At 37.6% G+C, this 19,842-nt stretch overlaps 1 protein-coding gene and 1 long non-coding RNA gene across 3 annotated transcripts in view; one reads left to right on the top strand and one right to left on the bottom strand.

Annotated features, from left to right (window-relative positions):
* LOC135638102 (NAC domain-containing protein 35-like) overlaps positions 1-509 on the top strand; it is a 1,412-nt gene extending 903 nt beyond the window's left edge. For both annotated transcript variants that reach the window (XM_065151058.1, XM_065151057.1), the window contains exon 3: positions 1-509. This exon is cut by the window's left edge. In XM_065151058.1, coding sequence (XP_065007130.1) covers positions 1-382 — 382 coding nt within the window. In that variant the 3' untranslated portion in view covers positions 383-509.
* Positions 510-15,179: 14,670 nt separating this feature from the next.
* On the bottom strand, positions 15,180-17,821 carry LOC135638275 (uncharacterized). Its single transcript, XR_010496571.1, has 3 exons — positions 17,675-17,821; positions 16,945-17,589; positions 15,180-16,509 (listed from the first exon to the last, which is right to left on the bottom strand). It is a non-coding gene; the product is annotated as an uncharacterized LOC135638275 (long non-coding RNA).
* Between the last annotated feature and the right edge of the window lie 2,021 nt (positions 17,822-19,842).

The following is a 19,842-nucleotide window of genomic DNA, read 5'->3' as shown; positions in this document are numbered from 1 at the left end:
CTCCATCTGCCGAGTCTACAAGAGAGGTGGGAGCGAAGACCATCTCCGACACACGCACGCTCGCAGGCCGGCCTCTCTTGAAGGGGCTACGGATGACATCAAAAGCACGGTAAGCTTCAGAACAGCAACAGAAGATGGGACTTCATCCACCCAGCAATCGGATGCAGTGTTCTTCTCAACGCGAACCACCCTTTCTTCGACTTGTTCACCTGTGACCGCAGCTGGAGTTGACGACCAACATGAATACTCGAATCAACTGAACCATCTGCTCTCCATGCTCTCACAACCCCAAATGCAACCACTCGGTGAGCTGCCTAATGCTCAGACTGCAGTGTCCGACAGTCTATGGGGATCGAATCCTCTCCATGAAGCAGGATATTAGATCAATCACATGTCTCCTTTTTTTCTTTATTGTGAGGCAAGAGATTGTAATAGACGAAGCAGCAGTATTATAATCGATTATGTATGTAGTTGTCGATAAACTTAAGCTAATTCTACTCTTCTTCTTCTTTTGTGAGCTGCAAATTATTTCCATGGTTGTAACAGAAAGATAAAAGATCTGCTCGCTGTATCTGGCAGTCGATGACGATAGGATCGGCAGACCAGAGATGCGGGTGGATACGTGACGTGAGGGCATTGGCAATCATGTGATTGCATTGTTGTCTTTTTATGGGGAAGCGGGACAGATAACCAACCCAAGAATGCAGCCTTTTTCCCAATGAAAAGGGCAAATTATTGGATCCTCTGCAATTTTGAATCTTTTCCTGTGGTTTCTCTGCAATCATGCAGATGTTTTCTCACCACCGGTTGGGTTTCGACAAGATGGTCAGAATTCAGAGAAAATATCAAGTACTAGAAAAATTGTGGATTTGTGATATATCTATCTATCTATCTATCTATCTATTTCCATGGGAAGACGGACATCAATCAACAACTCCCTTGTTCTTAGGTTCCCCATCCGGACAACACGTTTGGAAGCCTCTTCTTCGGATGAAACACGACAGAAAATTCGTTTCGTACTCTCGGAAGTCCCATCGTTTGCAAATATCGTCAGGTTATTAGTTTCTTCTTTATCTTTCGTTCCCCACTTTCCTAGGGAAACGACAAAGGTCTTCTTCTTCACCCAGCTAATTAGATGAATTCAAGATCCAAGCGTTGAATTCATCCAGCATGAGCTCGAGGGAAGAATGTTATTCTTCGTTCCAAGAGCTATCTATGTAAATAGGAGTCTCTTTCCTTGTATGTGAGGTGACGTGAGGTGAGGGATTCAGGGATACATTTTGAAAAGCATCCGACCCTACGAAAAGTTTAGTCAGTCTTCAAACTGTGCCCCATATCAAACTCAACTCTACAACGTGGATCGACACTGACGAAGTTCTACAATTGATTCTAATCACTGGGTTGAAGAACCTGATTTGCATTTTGACACGATAGACTAATTAAAATAAGAATCAGCATGAACTATTAAAGTTTCTCATGCTCCTCCGTTCCATTTTTTTTTTTTTTTATGAGACTCTGTTTTTAATATCATATGAGACTCCGTTCCACATGTTGGGTCCAGCCGCCCATACGTGGGCTTGGACAATTTGGATCATAAGCCTAAATAAAAGAGAAAGGTAAGGGCGGTGCAAATGAGTGTGCAACGAGCGACGATGCAAAGAGAGAAAAGAGGTTGATGATCGGTAGCCAAACGTTATCAGTTTTGACCCAAATTTTATATGGAGAATCCTTGCAGTAAACTCTACAATCGTAACTGTATTGATCTACAGTTTACCCTCTCTAAGGTACTTTCCTGCTATACCCACTTTGTGAGATCTAGAATTGTCTTTTCAGGAGATCCATCCTATATGATGATATGCTAGAGCTAAGATCTATGTTCTTGATGTTATTATGATCCTCTAGTTATTCTAGAGAAGATTTACTGTAAACCTGTTATCATTATTATTGATAGTAGAAGTTTGAGGTGGACTATGGTCCAGTGGGTTTTCCCACATTGGGTTTTTCACGTTAAAAGATTTGGTCTCCTTATGTGATTGATTAATTGCTCTATTATTTATGCTGTGCTTGTTAATATTTACATTTTGATATCAAGTTGGTATTTTAATGAGGAATCTATTTTGATACACAAAGAGGAAAAAAAATTATTCCACTTCAACAGGTTTTTTCCTAACAAGTAGTATCAGAGCAACAGATTGTTTGATGCTAGTTTTCTTGTGTGATTGAAATAGAGCAGTCATATGGTATGATTAAATTGAACTCATCAAATTATTCCACTTGGAGGCGTCTGATGGAAGATTTGCTCTATTGCAAAGATTTGTATAAGCCTATCAAGGTTAAAGATAAACCTTCTACTATGGACGATAAAGAATGCGAAGCTCAACATAGAAAAGTCATTGCCTATATTAGAAGATGGATGAATATAAACTTGCATGAGCATATTTTAGATAAAACTAGAGATGTGATGTTGTTTGGCAAAGGTTAGAAAACCTCTTTGCGAAAAAGACAGTAGGAAATAGAATTTCTCTCCTCATAAGATTTGTAAATTTGAAGTATAAAGATTGTGGTAATATTTTGAGCACATAAGCCTATTTCAGAGTCTTGCAAATAAGTTGGTTGCTATGAAAATGAATATAAATGATGAGATGCAAGGATTATTATTTCTCAGCTCTTTACTAGAAAGTTGGGAAACGTATGTGGTGACTATTTGCAACTCTACACCAGAGGAAACTCTAACTATAGATATGGTTAAAAACAGTTTGCTAAATGAAAATGCTAGAAGGAAAGAACAAGGTGAATCTTCTTCTGGTGTATTTGTTACTGAAAAACAAGAAAGACGTGGAAGAAGTCATAGCAGAAACCCACATGGATATAGAGGAAGATCCAAGTCTAAAAGAGAAATCAAATATTTTCATTGTAACAGGCTAGGTCACATGAAGAAAGAGTGTAGGTTTTGGAAGCGAGAACAGAATGAAATGAAGAAAAATGAGAAAGAGACCAATACAGTTGCTGCTGAAGGTAATATCCCTATTGTCTTTGATGAAGGTTGTGTTAGTCTTGTAGCTCAGGACAGTAATTGGGTAATTGACTCTAGTGCTTCATTTCATGTCACTTCTCATGGTGATTTTTTTAGATCTTACATTGCTGGTGATTTTAGTAATGTTAGAATGGGAAGCAGTGGTATATCTAAGATTGTGGGTATTAGAGATATTTACTTAGAGACCAATATTGGGAGCAAATTGATACTCAAAGATATAAGGTATGTTCTAGATATTCGTTTTAACTCGATATCTACAGGTAGACTTGATGATGAGGGCTTTGCGCACTATTTTGGTGAAAGCAAATGGAAACTCACTAAAGGTTCTCTGATTGTCGCAAGAGGAAAGAAACTTAACTCTTTTTATGTCATGGAAGCTAAGCTATACAAATGAGAGATTAATGCAATTCAAAAAGGTGAAAGTATAGATTTTTGGCATAAGAGGCTTGGACATATCAGCGAGAAGGGACTTCAAACTCTTGCTAGAAAGCAATTCTTACCAGAGTTGCAAGGTACATATCTTAAATCTTGTAATCATTGCTTAGTTGGAAAAACACATAGAGTTGCATTTCATACATATCCATCATCTAGAAGGTCAGATGTTAGTGATTTAGTTCATACTGATGTCTGTACTATGCAAACTAGAACTCTTGGATGTGCTCTTTATTTTTTTATTTTTATTGATGACTATTCTAGAAAAGTGTGAGCTTTTGCTTTGAAATCTAAAGACCAGGTACTCGATGTTTTCAAGGAGTTTCAAGTTAGTGTTGAAAGAGAAACTATCATAAAACTAAAGTGTATTCTATCATATAATGATGGTGAGTACAGGGGTCCTTTTGAGAATTATTGTAGGTTCTATGGTATTAGGCTTGAGAAAATAATTCCTAAAACTCCTCAACATAATGGTGTGGCAGAAAGGATGAACAGAACTATTGAAGAAAGGATTAGGTGTATGATTTCCCACACCAAGTTACCAAAGTCATTTTGGGGGAGGCTATGATAACTACAGTTGATCTGATAAATCTTTCTCCATCAGTTCTTCTGAAAGGTGATGTTCTAGAGAGAGTATAGAGAGGAAAAAATATATCTTATAATCACTTAAGAGTCTTTGGGTGTAAAGCATTTGTTCATATTTCCAAAGATGAGAGGTCCAAGCTTGATAGTAAAGCAAAAGCATGTATCTTTTTGGCATATTGTCATGAAGAGTTTGGATACAGATTATGAGATCCAGTGAACAAGAAGATTATTAGAAGTAGAGATGTTGTGTTTCTTGAAGACCAATTGTTTGATGATGGGGATAATATTGAGAAGCCAGAAACCTTTGTTTATATTCCTTGGAGTTTGGGTCCAGTTCCTTCACCTGTAGTTTATGATGATCATGGGGGAGATGAACAAGAAGATTGTGGTGAGAATACCAGTGATGATACACCTACAATTGATGATGCTGAACCAACTGAACAAGCACCTCCACCACCAGTTGAGATTCCATTGAGAAGATCCACTAGAGAGCGACAACCATCTACCAGATATCCTCCATATGAGTATGTTATGCTTACTGACGAGGGAGAGCCAGAAACTTACTAAGAAGTTATTCTACATGAGAATAAAAATGAGTGGGTTAAAGCCATGCAAGAAGAGATGAGATCCTTGCTTAAGAACCACATATATGACTTGGTAAAATTGCCTAAAGAGAAGAAAGCTCTCAAGAATAAGTGGGTATATAAATTGAAGACTAAAAATAATAGCTCACAATAAACAAGACATGACTAGTTGTGAAAGGATTCAATCAGAAGAAAGGTATTGTTTTTGAAGAAATATTTTCTCTAGTTGTGAAAATGTCCTCTATCCGAGTTGTTCTTGGTTTAGTTGCCCGCTTGAATTTAGAAGTTGAGCAACTTGATGTAAAAATAACATTTCTTCATGGTGACTTAGAAGAAGAAATTTATATGGAGCAACTAGAAGGTTTCAAAGTCAAGGAAAAAGAAAATCTGGTGTATAATCTTAGGAAAAGCTTATATGGACTCAAATAGGCACCTAGATAGTGGTACAAGAAGTTTGATTCCTTTATGATGAGCTAAGGTTATAATAGAACCGCATCTGATCATTGTGTGTTTATGAAGAAATTTTCAGATGATGATTTTATTAATTTACTGTGATATGTTGATGATATGCTGATTGTTGGTAATGATGCTCGAAAAATTAAAAAGCTTAAAAGAGAGCTAAGTAAGTCTTTTGCCATGAAAGAATTGGGATCGGTGAAACAAATACTTGGCATAAAGATTCTTTGTGATAGGAAGAAAAGAAAGATTTGGCTATCTCAGGAGACTTACATTGAAAAGGTTCTTGAAAGATTCAACATGAGTAAAGTCAAAGTAGTTTATTCTCCAGTTGTAGGTCATTTCAAGCTTAGTTCGAAACAATGTCCTACAAGTGATAAAGAAAAAGAAGAAATGTCCAAAGTACCTTACTCATCTGCAATAGGTAGTTTGATGTATGCTATGGTTTGTACAAGGCCAGATATAGTTCATGCAGTTGAAGTTGTCAGTCAATTTCTCTCTAATCCTAGAAAGGAACATTGGACAAAAGTGAAATAAATATTAAGATATCTAAGAGGTACTTCCTTATGTTTTGGTAATGATGAACCTGTGTTAGAAGGGTACACAGATACAGACATGGCAAGTGATACTAATTCCAGGAAGTCTACTTCAGGGTTCTTGATGACATTTGCAGGGGGAGCAGTCTCTTGGCAATCAAAGTTACAGAATTATGTTGCTCTATCAACCATAGAAGCAAAATACATAGTAATTACTAAAGCCTGTAAGGCAGTTTTATAGATGAAAAAGTTTCTACAGGAATTGGGCTTGAAACAGGAAGGATATAGTGTTTACTGTGATAGTCAGAGTGTCATTTACCTCTTCAAGAATTTAACATACCATTCTAGATCCAAGCATATTGATGTGAGATATCACTGGATTTGTGATGTGCTTGAGATGAAAGAATTAGAGTTGGAAAAAGTGCATACTAATGAGAATGGATCAGATATGTTGACAAAGTTTTTGCCTAAGGAGAAGCTTGAAGCATGTAGGCAAAGAGCGGGCTTAGTACAGCCCACCATATGAGCTGGAGGGGGAGAATTGTTGGGTTCAGCCCATATGTGAGCTTAGAAAATTTGGGCCATAAGTCCAACTCAATAATTAAGAGAGAAAAGTGAGGGTAGCAAATTAGAGAGAGCAGCGTGCGTGTGCAGATGAGCATGTAGCGAGCGACGGCGCAAAGAGAGAAAAGAGGTTGACGATCGGTGGTCAAACGTTGTCAGTTTTGGCCCAAATTTTATGTGGAGAATCCTAACAACAAACTCTATAATTCTAATGGTGTTGATCTACAATTTACCCTCTCTAAGGTACTTTCCTGCTATACTCACTTTGTGAGATCTAGAATTCTCTTTTGAGGAGATCCATCCTATATGATGATATGCTAGAGCCAAGATCTATGTTTTTGATGTTATTATGATCCTCTAGTTATTCTAGAGAAGATTTACTGTAAACCCATTATCATTATTATTGATAGTGGAAGTTTGAGGTGGACTACGATCCCGTGATTTTTCCCACATTAGGTTTTCCACGTTAAAAGATTTGGTCTCACTGTAATTAATTAATTATTCTACTCTTTTGTTTATGCTGTGCTGGTTGATATTTACATTTTGATATCAATTTGGTAACAACTTATGCTTCAGCAGTTGGAAGTTTAATGTATACAATGGTATGTACGAAGTCGAACATCACATATGTGAAGTGGATTTTTAAATATTTCACCCACATTAGGTTTTCCACGTTAAAAGATTTGGTCTTACTCTACTCTTTTGTTTATGCTGTGCTGGTTGATATTTACATTTTGATATCAATTTGGTAACAACTTATGCTTCAGCAGTTGGAAGTTTAATGTATACAATGGTACGTACGAAGTCGAACATCACATATGTGAAGTGGATTTTTAAATATTTCAGAGAGAGCTCTAAGGTTTGTTTAACCTTTGGAGGTAGACCACTTGTGTTGATAGGTTACACAGATGCAGATATGACAAGAGAGGTAGACCACTTGTGTTGATAGGTCACAGATGCAGATATGACAAGAGAGGTAGACCACTTGTGTTGATAGGTTACATAGATGCAGATATGACAAGAGATATAAATACGAGGAAGTCTATATCAGGTTATGTACTTACTTTTGCAGGGGGAGCTTGTCACGACCCGGGTCTGATGAGCTAACTGGCCAATAACTCTATTTTGGTCCTCAATGGCCTTAAGCGGGAGTTAACCTTTGGAGGTAGACCAACTCTATTTTGGTTCTCAACCCAACTCAATTAGCTTGACGTCCTCGTCAAGGTCGAACATAACCCAGATCGAACCCTAGCATAGTGCATGTGAGGTTTAACTCAGTGGTGGCTCCACGCCGTGATGAGTTCTCTGACTCCATCCACGGGTAGCTCTTTCCTACTGCAGCCCTCTCACCCTGCCCTAATGCTAGGTCGGCTCTGATACCAAATGTCACGACCCCGGTCTGATGAGCTAACTGGCCAATAACTCTATTTTGGTCACTCTATTTTGGTCCTCAATGGCGGACCAAAATGCTCACGACCCCGGTCTGATGAGCTAACTGGCCAATAACTCTATTTTGGTCCTCAATGGCGGACCAAAATGCTTAAGCGGGAGTTTACGTAGTACACTCATCAGGCCCTTATAAGCTAATCATATACATTCCCCACTTCCGATGTGGGACTAATGGGATATTACACTATCCCCAACTCAATTAGCTTGACATCCTCGTCAAGGTCAAACATAACCCAGATCGAACCCTAGCATAGTGCATGTGAGATTTAACTCAGTGGTGGCTCCACGACGTGATGAGTTCTCTGACTCAATCCACGGGTAGCCCTTTCCTACTGCAGCCCTCTCACCCTACCCTAATGCTAGGTCGGCTCTGATACCAAATGTCACGACCCGGGTCTGATGAGCTAACTGGCCAATAACTCTATTTTGGTCCTCAACGGCGGACCAAAATGCTTAAGCGGGAGTTTTCGTAGTACACTCATCAGGCCCTTATAAGCTAATCATACACATTCCCCACTTCCGATGTGGGACTAATGGGATATTACATAGCTATGTCATGACAATCCATATTGCAAAGGTGTATTGCTCTCTCCATCACAGAAGTAGAATATATTGTTACTACAGAGGTTTGCAAAGAAATATTATGGATGAAAGAATTTTTACAAGAATTGGGGTTGAACAAGAAAATTATGTGATACATTGTGACAGTTAGAGTGTCATCCATTTATGTAAGAACCCAATGTTTCATTTTAAGTCAAAGCATATAGATATTTACATTTTGATATCAATTTGGTATTTTGATGAGGAACCTATTTTGATACACAAAGAGGGAAAAGAATTATTCCGCTTCAATAGGTTTTTTCCCAACACCACAGAAGTGTTGGGCTGACAGCCTATATATTCAGGCCAACGTGGGTTTTAGCAGTCCATAGCCCACCCCCTTTGACCTAACACTAGATCAAAAATTAGGGGGTGCGAGGGCTGTGTTTTTAATGCAGAAAAACTACAGCAACAAGGGGAGATCTTTGAAGCAGCATCTTCATTCAAAGAGGAGAAGAAAAAGGCAGAAAAATAAGAGAAAAAAAGGAAAGAAAATAAGGACAATGTACAGAGACTGTTCTCAATCACCTAGTAGTGTTCTCATCTCAGGTTAGATCAAATCTACAGTAGACTCTTGCTGTGATTACTTAAGGAGGTTTTAGATATTATGGACAATAACATGATCCTTATATCCCAGTTATTCTCTTATGATTATTGCTAGGGTTTTGGGCAAGAGATTGAGATTTGTATATTCATTATTCTAATAGTGGATTATCTCTAGTTTGCCCTGTGGTTTTTACCCTTCACTTTGAAAGGGTTTTCCGCGTAAATCTTGGTGTTCTATTTGATTATGATTCCATTTAATTCTGTTACGTGTTATGACCTACTAGTATTTGTTCATATATAAAAGTTTAATTTCACTTTATATCCCATCAACTAGTATCAGAGTAGGGTTTTGGTGATTTAATTTTGTATTTGAACATGGACGCTAGTAGTGTTTCTCGCATGATTAGTTTGAATGGAAATAATTGGATAATATGAAAACCAAGAATGAAAGATATCTTGTATTGCAAAGATTTGTATGGACCTTTGTAGGGGGATGGTGCAAAACCCACAACTATGAAAGATGACAGATGATGAGTGGAAGAGATTAGATCAAAAAATAATTGGGTTTATTCAACAATGGCTTGATGATAGTGTCTTTCACCATATTTCTGAAAGTTCTGCATATTCTCTTTGGAAAAAGTTGGAAAGTCTCTATGAAAGGAAAATAGCCGGTAACAAAGCTTTCTTAATTAAAAAACTTGTGAACCTAAAATATAGAGAGGGTGCTTCTATTGCTGAGCATTTGAATAAAATACAGAGTATTACTAACCAGTTATCCTCTGTAAAAATGTCTCTTGATGATGAGTTGCAGACATTGTTACTCTCTCTCTTAGTGCTCTTGATCCTAACACCTTATGCTTCAGCAGTTGGAAGTTTAATGTATACAATGGTCTCTTAGTGCTCTTGATCCTAACACCTTATGCTTCAGCAGTTGGAAGTTTAATGTATACAATGGTATGTACGAGGTCGAACATCACATATGTAGTTGGTGTTACTAGTAGATTTCTTACAAATCTAGGCAAAGAGTACTGGGCAACAGTGAAGTGGATTTGAGCTCTAAGGTTTGTTTAAGCTTTGGAGGTAGACCACTTGTGTTGATAGGTTACACAGAGTTGATAGGTTACACAGATGCAGATATGACAAGAGATATAAATACGAGGAAGTCTACATCAGGTTATGTACTTACTTTTGCAGGGGGAGCTTGTCACGACCTGGGTCTGATGAGCTAACTGGCCAATAACTCTATTTTGGTCCTCAACGGCGGACCAAAATGCTTAAGCGGGAGTTTACGTAGTACACTCATCAGGCCCTTATAAGCTAATCATACACATTCCCCACTTCCGATGTGGGACTAATGTGATATTACACTATCCCCAACTCAATTAGCTTGACGTCCTTGTCAAGGTCGAACATAACCCAGATCGAACCCTAGCATAGTGCATGTGAGGTTTAACTCAGTGGTGGCTCCACGCCGTGATGAGTTCTCTGACTCCATCCACGGGTAGCCCTTTCCTACTGCAGCCCTCTCACCCTGCCCTAATGCTAGGTCGGCTCTAATACCAAATGTCATGACCCGGGTCTGATGAGCTAACTGGCCAATAACTCTAATTTGGTCCTCAACGGCGAACCAAAATGCTTAAGCGGGAGTTTTCGTAGTACACTCATCAGGCCCTTATAAGCTAATCATACACATTCCCCACTTCTGATATGGGACTAATGGGATATTACAGAGCTATGTCATGACAATCCATATTGCAAAAGTGTATTGCTCTCTCCATCACATAAGTAGAATATATTGTTACTACAGAGGTTTGCAAAGAAATATTATGGATGAAAGAATTTTTACAAGAATTGGGGTTGAACAAGAAAATTATGTGATACATTGTGACAGTTAGAGTGTCATCCATTTATGTAAGAACCCAATGTTTCATTTTAAGTCAAAGCATATAGATGTCAGATACCACTGGATTCGAAATGTATTTGAAGAGAAGCAGTTGCAGCTTCTGAAAATTCACATAGATGATAACTAAGCAGACATATTGACAAAAACCTTACCAAAAGAAAGACAGGAGATATGCTGACAGATGGTCGACATGGCTTCATATTGAGGAGTCTTGGGACAGTCTCCCTTATGGGCTGAATGGGGAGGTTGTTGGGCTGACAACCCATATGTTCAGCCTAAGGTGGGCTTTATCAGCCCACAGCCTACTCCCTTCGACCTAACCTTAGATCAAAAGTTAGGGGGTGTGAGGGCTGCATTTTTAAGGCAAAAAAAGGACAGCAATGAGAGGAGATCTTTGAAGCAGTATATTGATTCAAAAAGGAAAAGAAAAAGGTAAAAAAATAAGAGAAAGAAAGGGAAGAAAATAAGGACAACACAAAGAGACTGTTCTCAATCATCTAGTAGTGTTCTCATCTCAGGTTGGATCAAATCTATAGTAGACTCTTGCTGCGATTATTTAGGGAGGTTTTAGATATTATAGACAGTGACGTGATCCTTGTATCTTAGTTATTCTCTTGTGATTATTGTTAGGGTTTTGGGCAAGAGATTGAGATTTGTATTTTCATCATTCTAATAGTGGATTATCTTTAGTTTGCCCTATGATTTTTACCCTTTACTTTGGAGGGGTTCTTCACGTAAATCTTGATATTCTATTTGATTGTGATTCCATTTAATTCCACTGCGTGTTATGACCTACTAGTATTTGTTCATATACAAAAGTTTAATTTTACGTTTATTCGTCTATGGAAAGATGGAGAATTCGGATATTACCACCTTTTGATGGATTAAAACAAAATCTATTTTCATCGTGGATGCCATCTTCTCGTGGAAAACAAAGCACAGGGTGGAGGCAATGCATCCAATAACCCTGCTGCAGAAATAAAGAAAACTTACGCCAAAATGATGTAGAACAGCAAAAGAGAGAGAGAGAGAAATGAGATTAGAGAACAAAATAAGATATCATAAAAAAGAAGATAAAGTTTTTTTATTCAAATCTAAATTTTTTCGTAAATTGATAAGCTTCACTATTTTTTATTGATTTCTTTACATAGAATGAACTCTTCTAAAATTCTTTATAAGCCTAGATGATTTATCATCATTCTCCTCTAGTAAAAAAAAAATCAAATAATGATCAATAAGGTAGTGATCCAATAAATATAGTGCAAAGTTACGAAATTCCTTTAAAGTAATTCAAGTGACATTAGAAACAGATAGTCATAATAAGATAATCATTAAGAATGACCTCTCAATCATCCTTATGTCATAAGAAAGTTAACATTTAAAGAGAAGATTATAAGTAGAAAGCAAAGGAGGCTAAAAAAATACTATATAACTTTTTAGATGAGTTTTTAAAAAAATTCTTAGAGCAAAGATGAACCAAGAGATAATTATCAATTAGAAACTCTTGACTCTAACGATGATGTGTATTAATTAGTAAGAAATTTATAATTTTTATTACTTATGATAATTTTAGAGCATGATAGTCAAGTGAAATGAGTGTAAGATCAATGGGCGTACAAGGAGTATAGCTAATGACAATAGCTTCTTTTAGTAGAGTGATTGATTGAATTATTATATGTAAACTCTGTGATAGATAAGATTATGATACAGTTTCTCAATTTATACCTAACTAGGAAGAAGATGACTTCCCAATGAACTGTTAACAATCTTAGTTTGACTATTAATTTACGGGTGAAAAGATTTGTGAGTGACCTCCCTATCGATTGAAGTTTTTATTGTTAGTTTAGACCCAATAGGGTATAAGACAGATTTGTTAAGATGCTCTGATACTAACTAACTGATGTAGAATAGGAAGAGAACTAGAATGCATGATAGGAGTAAGATTAGAGTCAGGAGTAAGAGACTAGAAAAAAAATACATAAGCTTTTTATTATTTAAATATAAAGTATTTCATTTACCAATAAGTATCATTTTTTATAGGTATTTAGGAGCCTTAGTACAATCAATCAGGGAAGGTGTTAGATTTTTTTTTTCTTTGACTTCTAGAGAACTTATATGTCATTTAAAAAATCAAAATGTAACTTCTAATAAATGGCTTTAAAAAACTTATCACAGCTGGAAAAGAAAAGGAGTGTGTTTCACACAAAGGTGCACTTATTTTTTCACACAACTCTCAAGTTTTTAAGCAACTAATAGATAATTTTTTTACTTATTCCTTTGCCTAGAATAAACCCTTTGGTTAAAAAAAACAAAGTATACTTTATAAACTCCATCTCAGAAGGTAAAAAAAAAACTCAAGAAAACACCCAATTAAACAGTAAAATTCAATGAAAGGAATTGTCAGCAGAGACTGTGCACATCTCCAAGTTTCTCTTTTCCTCTGTTTCAATTCTGTATCATGTGCTAATTATTTTATTTGTATACATATCACAATCCATCCTACAAAATCTTTTAAAAAAGAAATTAACATGGATCAGTAGCATTGAATTTAAACTATACTCCTATGGGGAGGTCAATAAAATAAACTGCTTCATTGAATACATAAAGGACCTAAAAACTGACGACTCTTAAAATTTTAGAACACTTAATCTATACATGAAGAGGATGTATAGATTATATTTTGATTTTACAGTGTCGAATATATTTTGATTTGATAAGTAATATAAATATAGTTAAATATCAATTAGATCCTTCAGTTATTTCCAACGACTATTAAGCAAGAACTAAGTGAACTGAGATGTTCGACTATCAGTAAAAATGAATACTTCAAAAGACTTGGAGAATGCCACACCATTGAAACTTGTTTCATGTCATAGGAGAAGTCGTCAGGAGCACATCCATTATCAGTACAATGAGAAATCCTACTCTTTTGGTGTTTCAATTCTAAGCATTTTACAAAAGCAATGGTGGAGGTGGGATTGGATGGTACACATCTGAATGAATCTGTTGTGTTCTATTTGCATTTAGACTTGGGAAATTTGGAATATATTCTCTATTTATCATAATTTATGATGAGATTGAGGTTATTGTAATTATTTTTTGTTGACAGTCTGTATAATATATAATTTATTGACATAAAATATTAATTAATTGCCGATAATATACTGATAAATACAATATTATCATCCATGTCTGGTTTAAACCCCCTTTTTTTTTATGAAGGGGGAGGTGGCGGATGATGATACAATTCAGGAACATTATCAACCAGTATAATAATTGATGGATTGGGTGGATCATGAAGGTCGTCGTCACCACACAGCCTTCCTTTCTAAAGATTATCTTGCACGAGTCCTTGTCAATGGATGATCCCTACTAATTCAATCTGCCTCCTTTATGCACGCTTGAATCTTTAGATGATTACAGAAAACTCATGAATACTGCCAAAGATACAGCAGTCCTCAGTCACCACCACAACATGTTGATCATTAATCTATCTGCATTGATTTAATAACCTCTCCAGGTAAAGACGAAAATAAAAACAGCATAAATTGACCGGATTTATAACAACATGATACTATCAAGTTATAATCAACAATTTACTCCTTCCATGTTATTTAACACTGAGTAGTCATCTGAACAATGACTGCAGTTGCAACTTACAGTTGTATGTATCATTTTGGAAAATTTGCAGATACAGCTGCATTAAATGGTGAATTTGATTTGTATCTGAAGAAAAACATGTTTTATTTAACGCTGAGTAGTCATCTGAACAATGACTGCAGTTGCAACTTACAGTCGTATGTATCATTTTGGAAAATTTGCAGATACAGCTGCATTAAATGGTGAATTTGATTTGTATCTGAAGAAAAACATGTTTTATTTAACGCTGAGTAGTCATCTGAACAATGACTGCAGTTGCAACTTACAGTCGTATGTATCATTTTGGAAAATTTGCAGATACAGCTGCATTAAATGGTGAATTTGATTTGTATCTGAAGAAAAACATGTTTTATTTAACACTGTGTAGTCATCTGAACAATGACTGCAGTTGCAACTTACAGTCGTATGTATCATTTTGGAAAATTTGCAGATACAGCTGCATTAAATGGTGAATTTGATTTGTATCTGAAGAAAAACATGTTTTATTTAACACTGAGTAGTCATCTGAACAATGACTGCAGTTGCAACTTACAGTCGTATGTATCATTTTGGAAAATTTGCAGATACAGCTGCATTAAATGGTGAATTTGATTTGTATCTGAAGAAAAACATGTTTTATTTAACACTGTGTAGTCATCTGAACAATGACTGCAGTTGCAACTTACAGTCGTATGTATCATTTTGGAAAATTTGCAGATACAGCTGCATTAAATGGTGAATTTGATTTGTATCTGAAGAAAAACATGTTTTATTTAACACTGTGTAGTCATCTGAACAATGACTGCAGTTGCAACTTACAGTCGTATGTATCATTTTGGAAAATTTGCAGATACAGCTGCATTAAATGGTGAATTTGATTTGTATCTGAAGAAAAACATGTTTCTCAGTTTCTACACTTGGATGATGCAGAAAGACACAAGTGGCACAAGGAAAAGGAAATCTCCCTCTACTATAAACAACCAAGCACCAAAATCTTCCTCCTCTCGGCATCTGTATCTTTCTTGTTCAATATTTTTTTGTCCATGACATGTCCTCTCTGGATTCTCTGTCAGAACTCGACAGAGATGAGATTTCCTTTTCCTTTGTCCATGACAGTTCAGAACGTTCCATGTTTCATGAGCCTTGGATTCTTAGCTGAAGCTATCTGCTTGCCAGCACGATGCAAATGTCCACTATTTGATCAGAAGGATCATGGAAAATTTCAAGCTCCGATGCATCAAGATTCACTTCCCTGTTAGAATTCATAATTCTTGTGGAGAACTACCGTAAGATGATGTTGAAAGATAGCATCACTTTCATCGGCTTCATTAGCTTTTTGTGATCAAGAAGTTCAAGTCCATGAATGCCATTCAAAAGAATTAAATGAAGAAAGATGTACTCACTCATCAGCTTCAAAGATGAAAAGCTCGCAGCATACTTACAAGTAGGAAGATGCGATGTTTCGTATGTCCGAAGGCATAAAAGCCAGGATCAAAAGCACAACGAGAAGGCCAATGGGTAGAAGAAGCAACATGGAAGGCGGAGGTGGCAATGGAGGCAGTATGAGTGGAAGTACCAGCAGTGATGCAGTGACAAAGGCAAGTAGCAGAAACGATTCAATGCTGAAATAGGTTGATGGAGAAGTTCTGCGATCTGGCTCATGATGCATCATTGGGGTTCTCTTATACTCCATGCTTGAGCCACTTGCAAATGTGTTCCTCCTCATTCTGGCATCCATGAATCCAACCCAGTGAGCTTGTACCTCAATCTGATCGTTTGGTGTCCTTGACTGATAGCTCAACAACTCAAAATACATTTGGAAGTGCGATTTCAAGTTCCATCCGATGAGTTGCCCACAGCTCAAATCTGCTCTAAGATCAGTAGATGCTTTCACTAAATGCCTTCTCGTCAAAATCCTAGATCAATGTCCACTTAGCACAGTCTTCCCATTTCAGGATCCTTCTCTCAGATCAGTAGATGCTTTCACTAAATGCCTTCTTGCCAGGATCTGAGATCCAACAGTCACTTAGTACAGCATTCCTGTTCAGAATCCTTCTCTCAGATCTGTGAAGTGAACTGCTTCTGCTGAAAGATGACACCAATGCCTTGCTTGGATTTGGATTGTGCCAAGCTCACACCAAGCACAAGCTATGGAAAAGACCAACAAGTATGACAAGTTGCCTGAGGACATTGATCATCACAGTGAGGTTAGTTTTCTGGATATGATACTTGATCCAAAACTTGATTAAATCTTCAAGAAAATAAGATCATGCCCAAACTACCAGATGGAAGTCATTGAACTATGAGTTCACCTCAAAAAAACAAATTCATCATGCAATCATAAAAGAAGTTTGGAGCAAGTTCATTGGCTCCATCTTCAGCATTGCATTGATTTTCGCTTCCTCTCTTGTTTTCCAACTTTTAAAGGGTCTACACTATGAAAAGTAAAACAACTTCCCTCAAACAGATAAATGTATATATATATATATATATATATAAAAGAAAAAATTGAAGAGTTCTAATATGAAGCTATGAAGAAAAAATATGTTGGTTCTGCAGATAGTTTTTTATGCTCAAGAACAAGTAGGAATCTGTGATAAATATTGCAAGCAATACCTTTGTTGTAATCTCTTCCCACGCTTAAAAATCGGTTTGCTCCATGTCACCCTATCCCTCCGAGAGTGGATTTTCTCTTTAAATCCGCATCAAAAACGCCGAAAGGAGAATGACAAGCGCATGTGTTCTCTTGTCTCTTTTCCTAAGATTTCGAGACAGAAACACAAGGAGAGCAAAGAGAAAGCACAAAAGGCCAGCCAAGAAAGGAAGAGATGTGGTGATTGGAGATTTGCTTCAAAGGAAACACATGTAGTGCTGATCCTCTTGGCAGGTTCTGCTGCTGCATTTTCTATGTGTGTGTTGGGTGGGAGGTTGGAAGTCTGATGTCCGTCACACTGTATCTGTGGGTGCAGATACACTGTATTCCATCTGTTCAACATGCACCTTCCGTGCAGGGTGGGGTGGTGGTGGGGTGCATCAAGGTTTCTTTTACTTTTCCTTTGTGGAAAACTAAGCTGGTTTGATGTTTAAGGTTCCTCTCCCCTGGCCATCTGCTACTGCCTCCGCCTTCCCCTGTCCCTTTCTTGGTCCTACCACACCACCATTCAAAAATGGCTTCCTTACCTTGGCCTCGGCCTTTGATGGCATGGACTACAGCTCTCAAGAAAGAGTTAAATGCAAGGTACAAAACTCCTGTGCATGCAACTGCAAGCTTGTCTCAGAAACATGGTCTGCTGGCGGATCAAGAAAAATGCTGCAGCAATACTTGCGTTGATGTCTACTTGCTTACCTTCATGGCCTTATCTGTGATTACAATAGGTTTTGATGGATCACAGTCACACAGTCTTCAAATCCCCCTCTGTTGATCTTTTCTTCCAAAGTGAATGAATGTTTGAGTTGGCTTGAACAGATGACAAGTCTTGACCTGCACAGTTGCAACGAAATAGGTCAGGTTCAAAGTGAAGAAGGTGGGCTGAACAAAGAGCAAGGAATAGTCATGAGAGAAGATATCATCATCATCATCATCATCATCATCATCATCATCATCGTAGTGTTTTCCTATAAATGCAGGGTTGAATATAAATCACAATCAGAAAACATGAAAGATTTAGATTAATATGTGGCAGGTTTTTCTGGTCAACTATTAAGACAATTCTCATAGATTTCTCAAACAATAATGGTGAAGAAACATAAGTTTTATTGCAGAGAAATGCTACGCTCACAATCACAAAAAATAAAATAAAATAAGAAAGTATATCTGCAGCAAAAGTTACTGCATTGCTCCATCACCTTTGCTTCTCTCTAGGCCTTGGCAATGTGTTTTGAAGACACAAGATGAGTGAGGAATGTGGGGTAGTTGAGCTGGAAAGGTGCAGGCCAAGTTGCAGCTTGGATTCCTTCATCTCATGGATTTCTCTGCAGCTACACCTCGATTTGCTTGACACTACAATTCCAACGCAGTCACATGTATAAACTAGGAGGTTGAACATTGCTCCCAGACTAAACAACAATAAACTAAGAGCAAGTATGGCCAAGTTGACACCGCCCTGCATACATACTCGCCTTGACTTGTTGTTGCTGTTGCGAAATTGATTCCATTCCTCGAGAAGAGATTAGAAACTCTTGCCTTCTCCAAGAAAGAAACTCCCATCTTTCTATTTCTATGCGTGGCAGTTGGCGGTCAGGCAAATACACATACAGTTTGTCGGCATGTATAGAATTTCCAATGAAGTCAATGCTTAGCCTTGTGATTGTCAACTCGAGACGGAATCCAATCGTACACATGCATCATGATCATTCCAAGCACTTTCTTACCTTTCTCTGGCAAATCGTCGAACACTGTTGTGGTTGCAGAAACTTTAAATTTTAAAAAGGAAAGCACATACATACATCCTAAGAAAAACCAGAAAGAAAGAAAAAATAATAAAGGCTTTTTTTTTATTGCCCAAGAAATCATCAATCGGTTAGTTCAAATTAGCATGCACTTAATAGTTTTTAGACATTGATAGGGCATATTTTGGCCCTTATGTGAACCATCGACAAACGTTGCAGATCGATGTAATACCATCGACTTAGCTGGATTTGCCTAAGTCGTGCGGCACCCTTGCGTGTCCGTCAGCAAAGGTCAGCCTCCCCGAAACCTCCCATTGTCCCTTAGGACCAACAAAAGAGAGAACGGGTTAGAGAGAACGCCTCAATCGGGATCCACAAGCAAACATCTCCGAAAAACACTTCATAAACAATGCAAATTACAAACAGACTTTACAAGCTCTGAACAATTGCACAACAAAGGGTAAAATAGTCCATTATAGATCGAAAATCTCTCGCACGTGTCCACATGACACAACCTTTATTTACAAGCCTAAAGAGGCCACCAACCCAACTAAAATGGGACTATTAAGCCTTCGGCCGCCCCTCTACATGCTGTACAAGGCATGAACATGCCAAAAGACACGAACATACATAAGCATTACATCAAACATCTTGTTTAGGAGTTTGTCCGTGACATTCTCCCTCACTTATTCCTTCGACGTCCTCGTTGAAGCCTTTGTCGATACTGCAACTCCTCGCCTTTGTTGAGTCTTCAATCTTCTGCTCTAGCTACAATGCGCCTCTTAGCTCCTAGCTGCTCTCCGCTGTTGTTTTTGAGTAGTCGAACCTTTGATCCGCCATGCTGCTTCAACTCACCAATGACTCTGACTCTGGTGTGGGGTTGGCTGAGTTGTGTTGATCATTGTTGATTCCTGCGGATCCCCTAGATGAAAGAAAAGACCATCCTCATTGCGCTAGTCTCTCAAATTCCTCATGCTGCTTGAACTAGATGGATGCTTGTTGGAGCTTTAACGAGCATCGTCTCGCAAACTTCTAAAGTTTTGGGTCCTTCCTCCACCAAATTTGCTCATTGACTCTTATTTCACTTAGTTGTCACATCCAAGTAGGTTTGCATCACTTCTACTT

Source organism: Musa acuminata, chromosome BXJ3-5 (assembly GCF_036884655.1).
Source record: "Musa acuminata AAA Group cultivar baxijiao chromosome BXJ3-5, Cavendish_Baxijiao_AAA, whole genome shotgun sequence".
NCBI lineage: Eukaryota > Viridiplantae > Streptophyta > Magnoliopsida > Zingiberales > Musaceae > Musa > Musa acuminata.
Note: the sequence above shows the minus strand (reverse complement) of the source record. Positions and strands in the feature narration are given on the sequence as shown.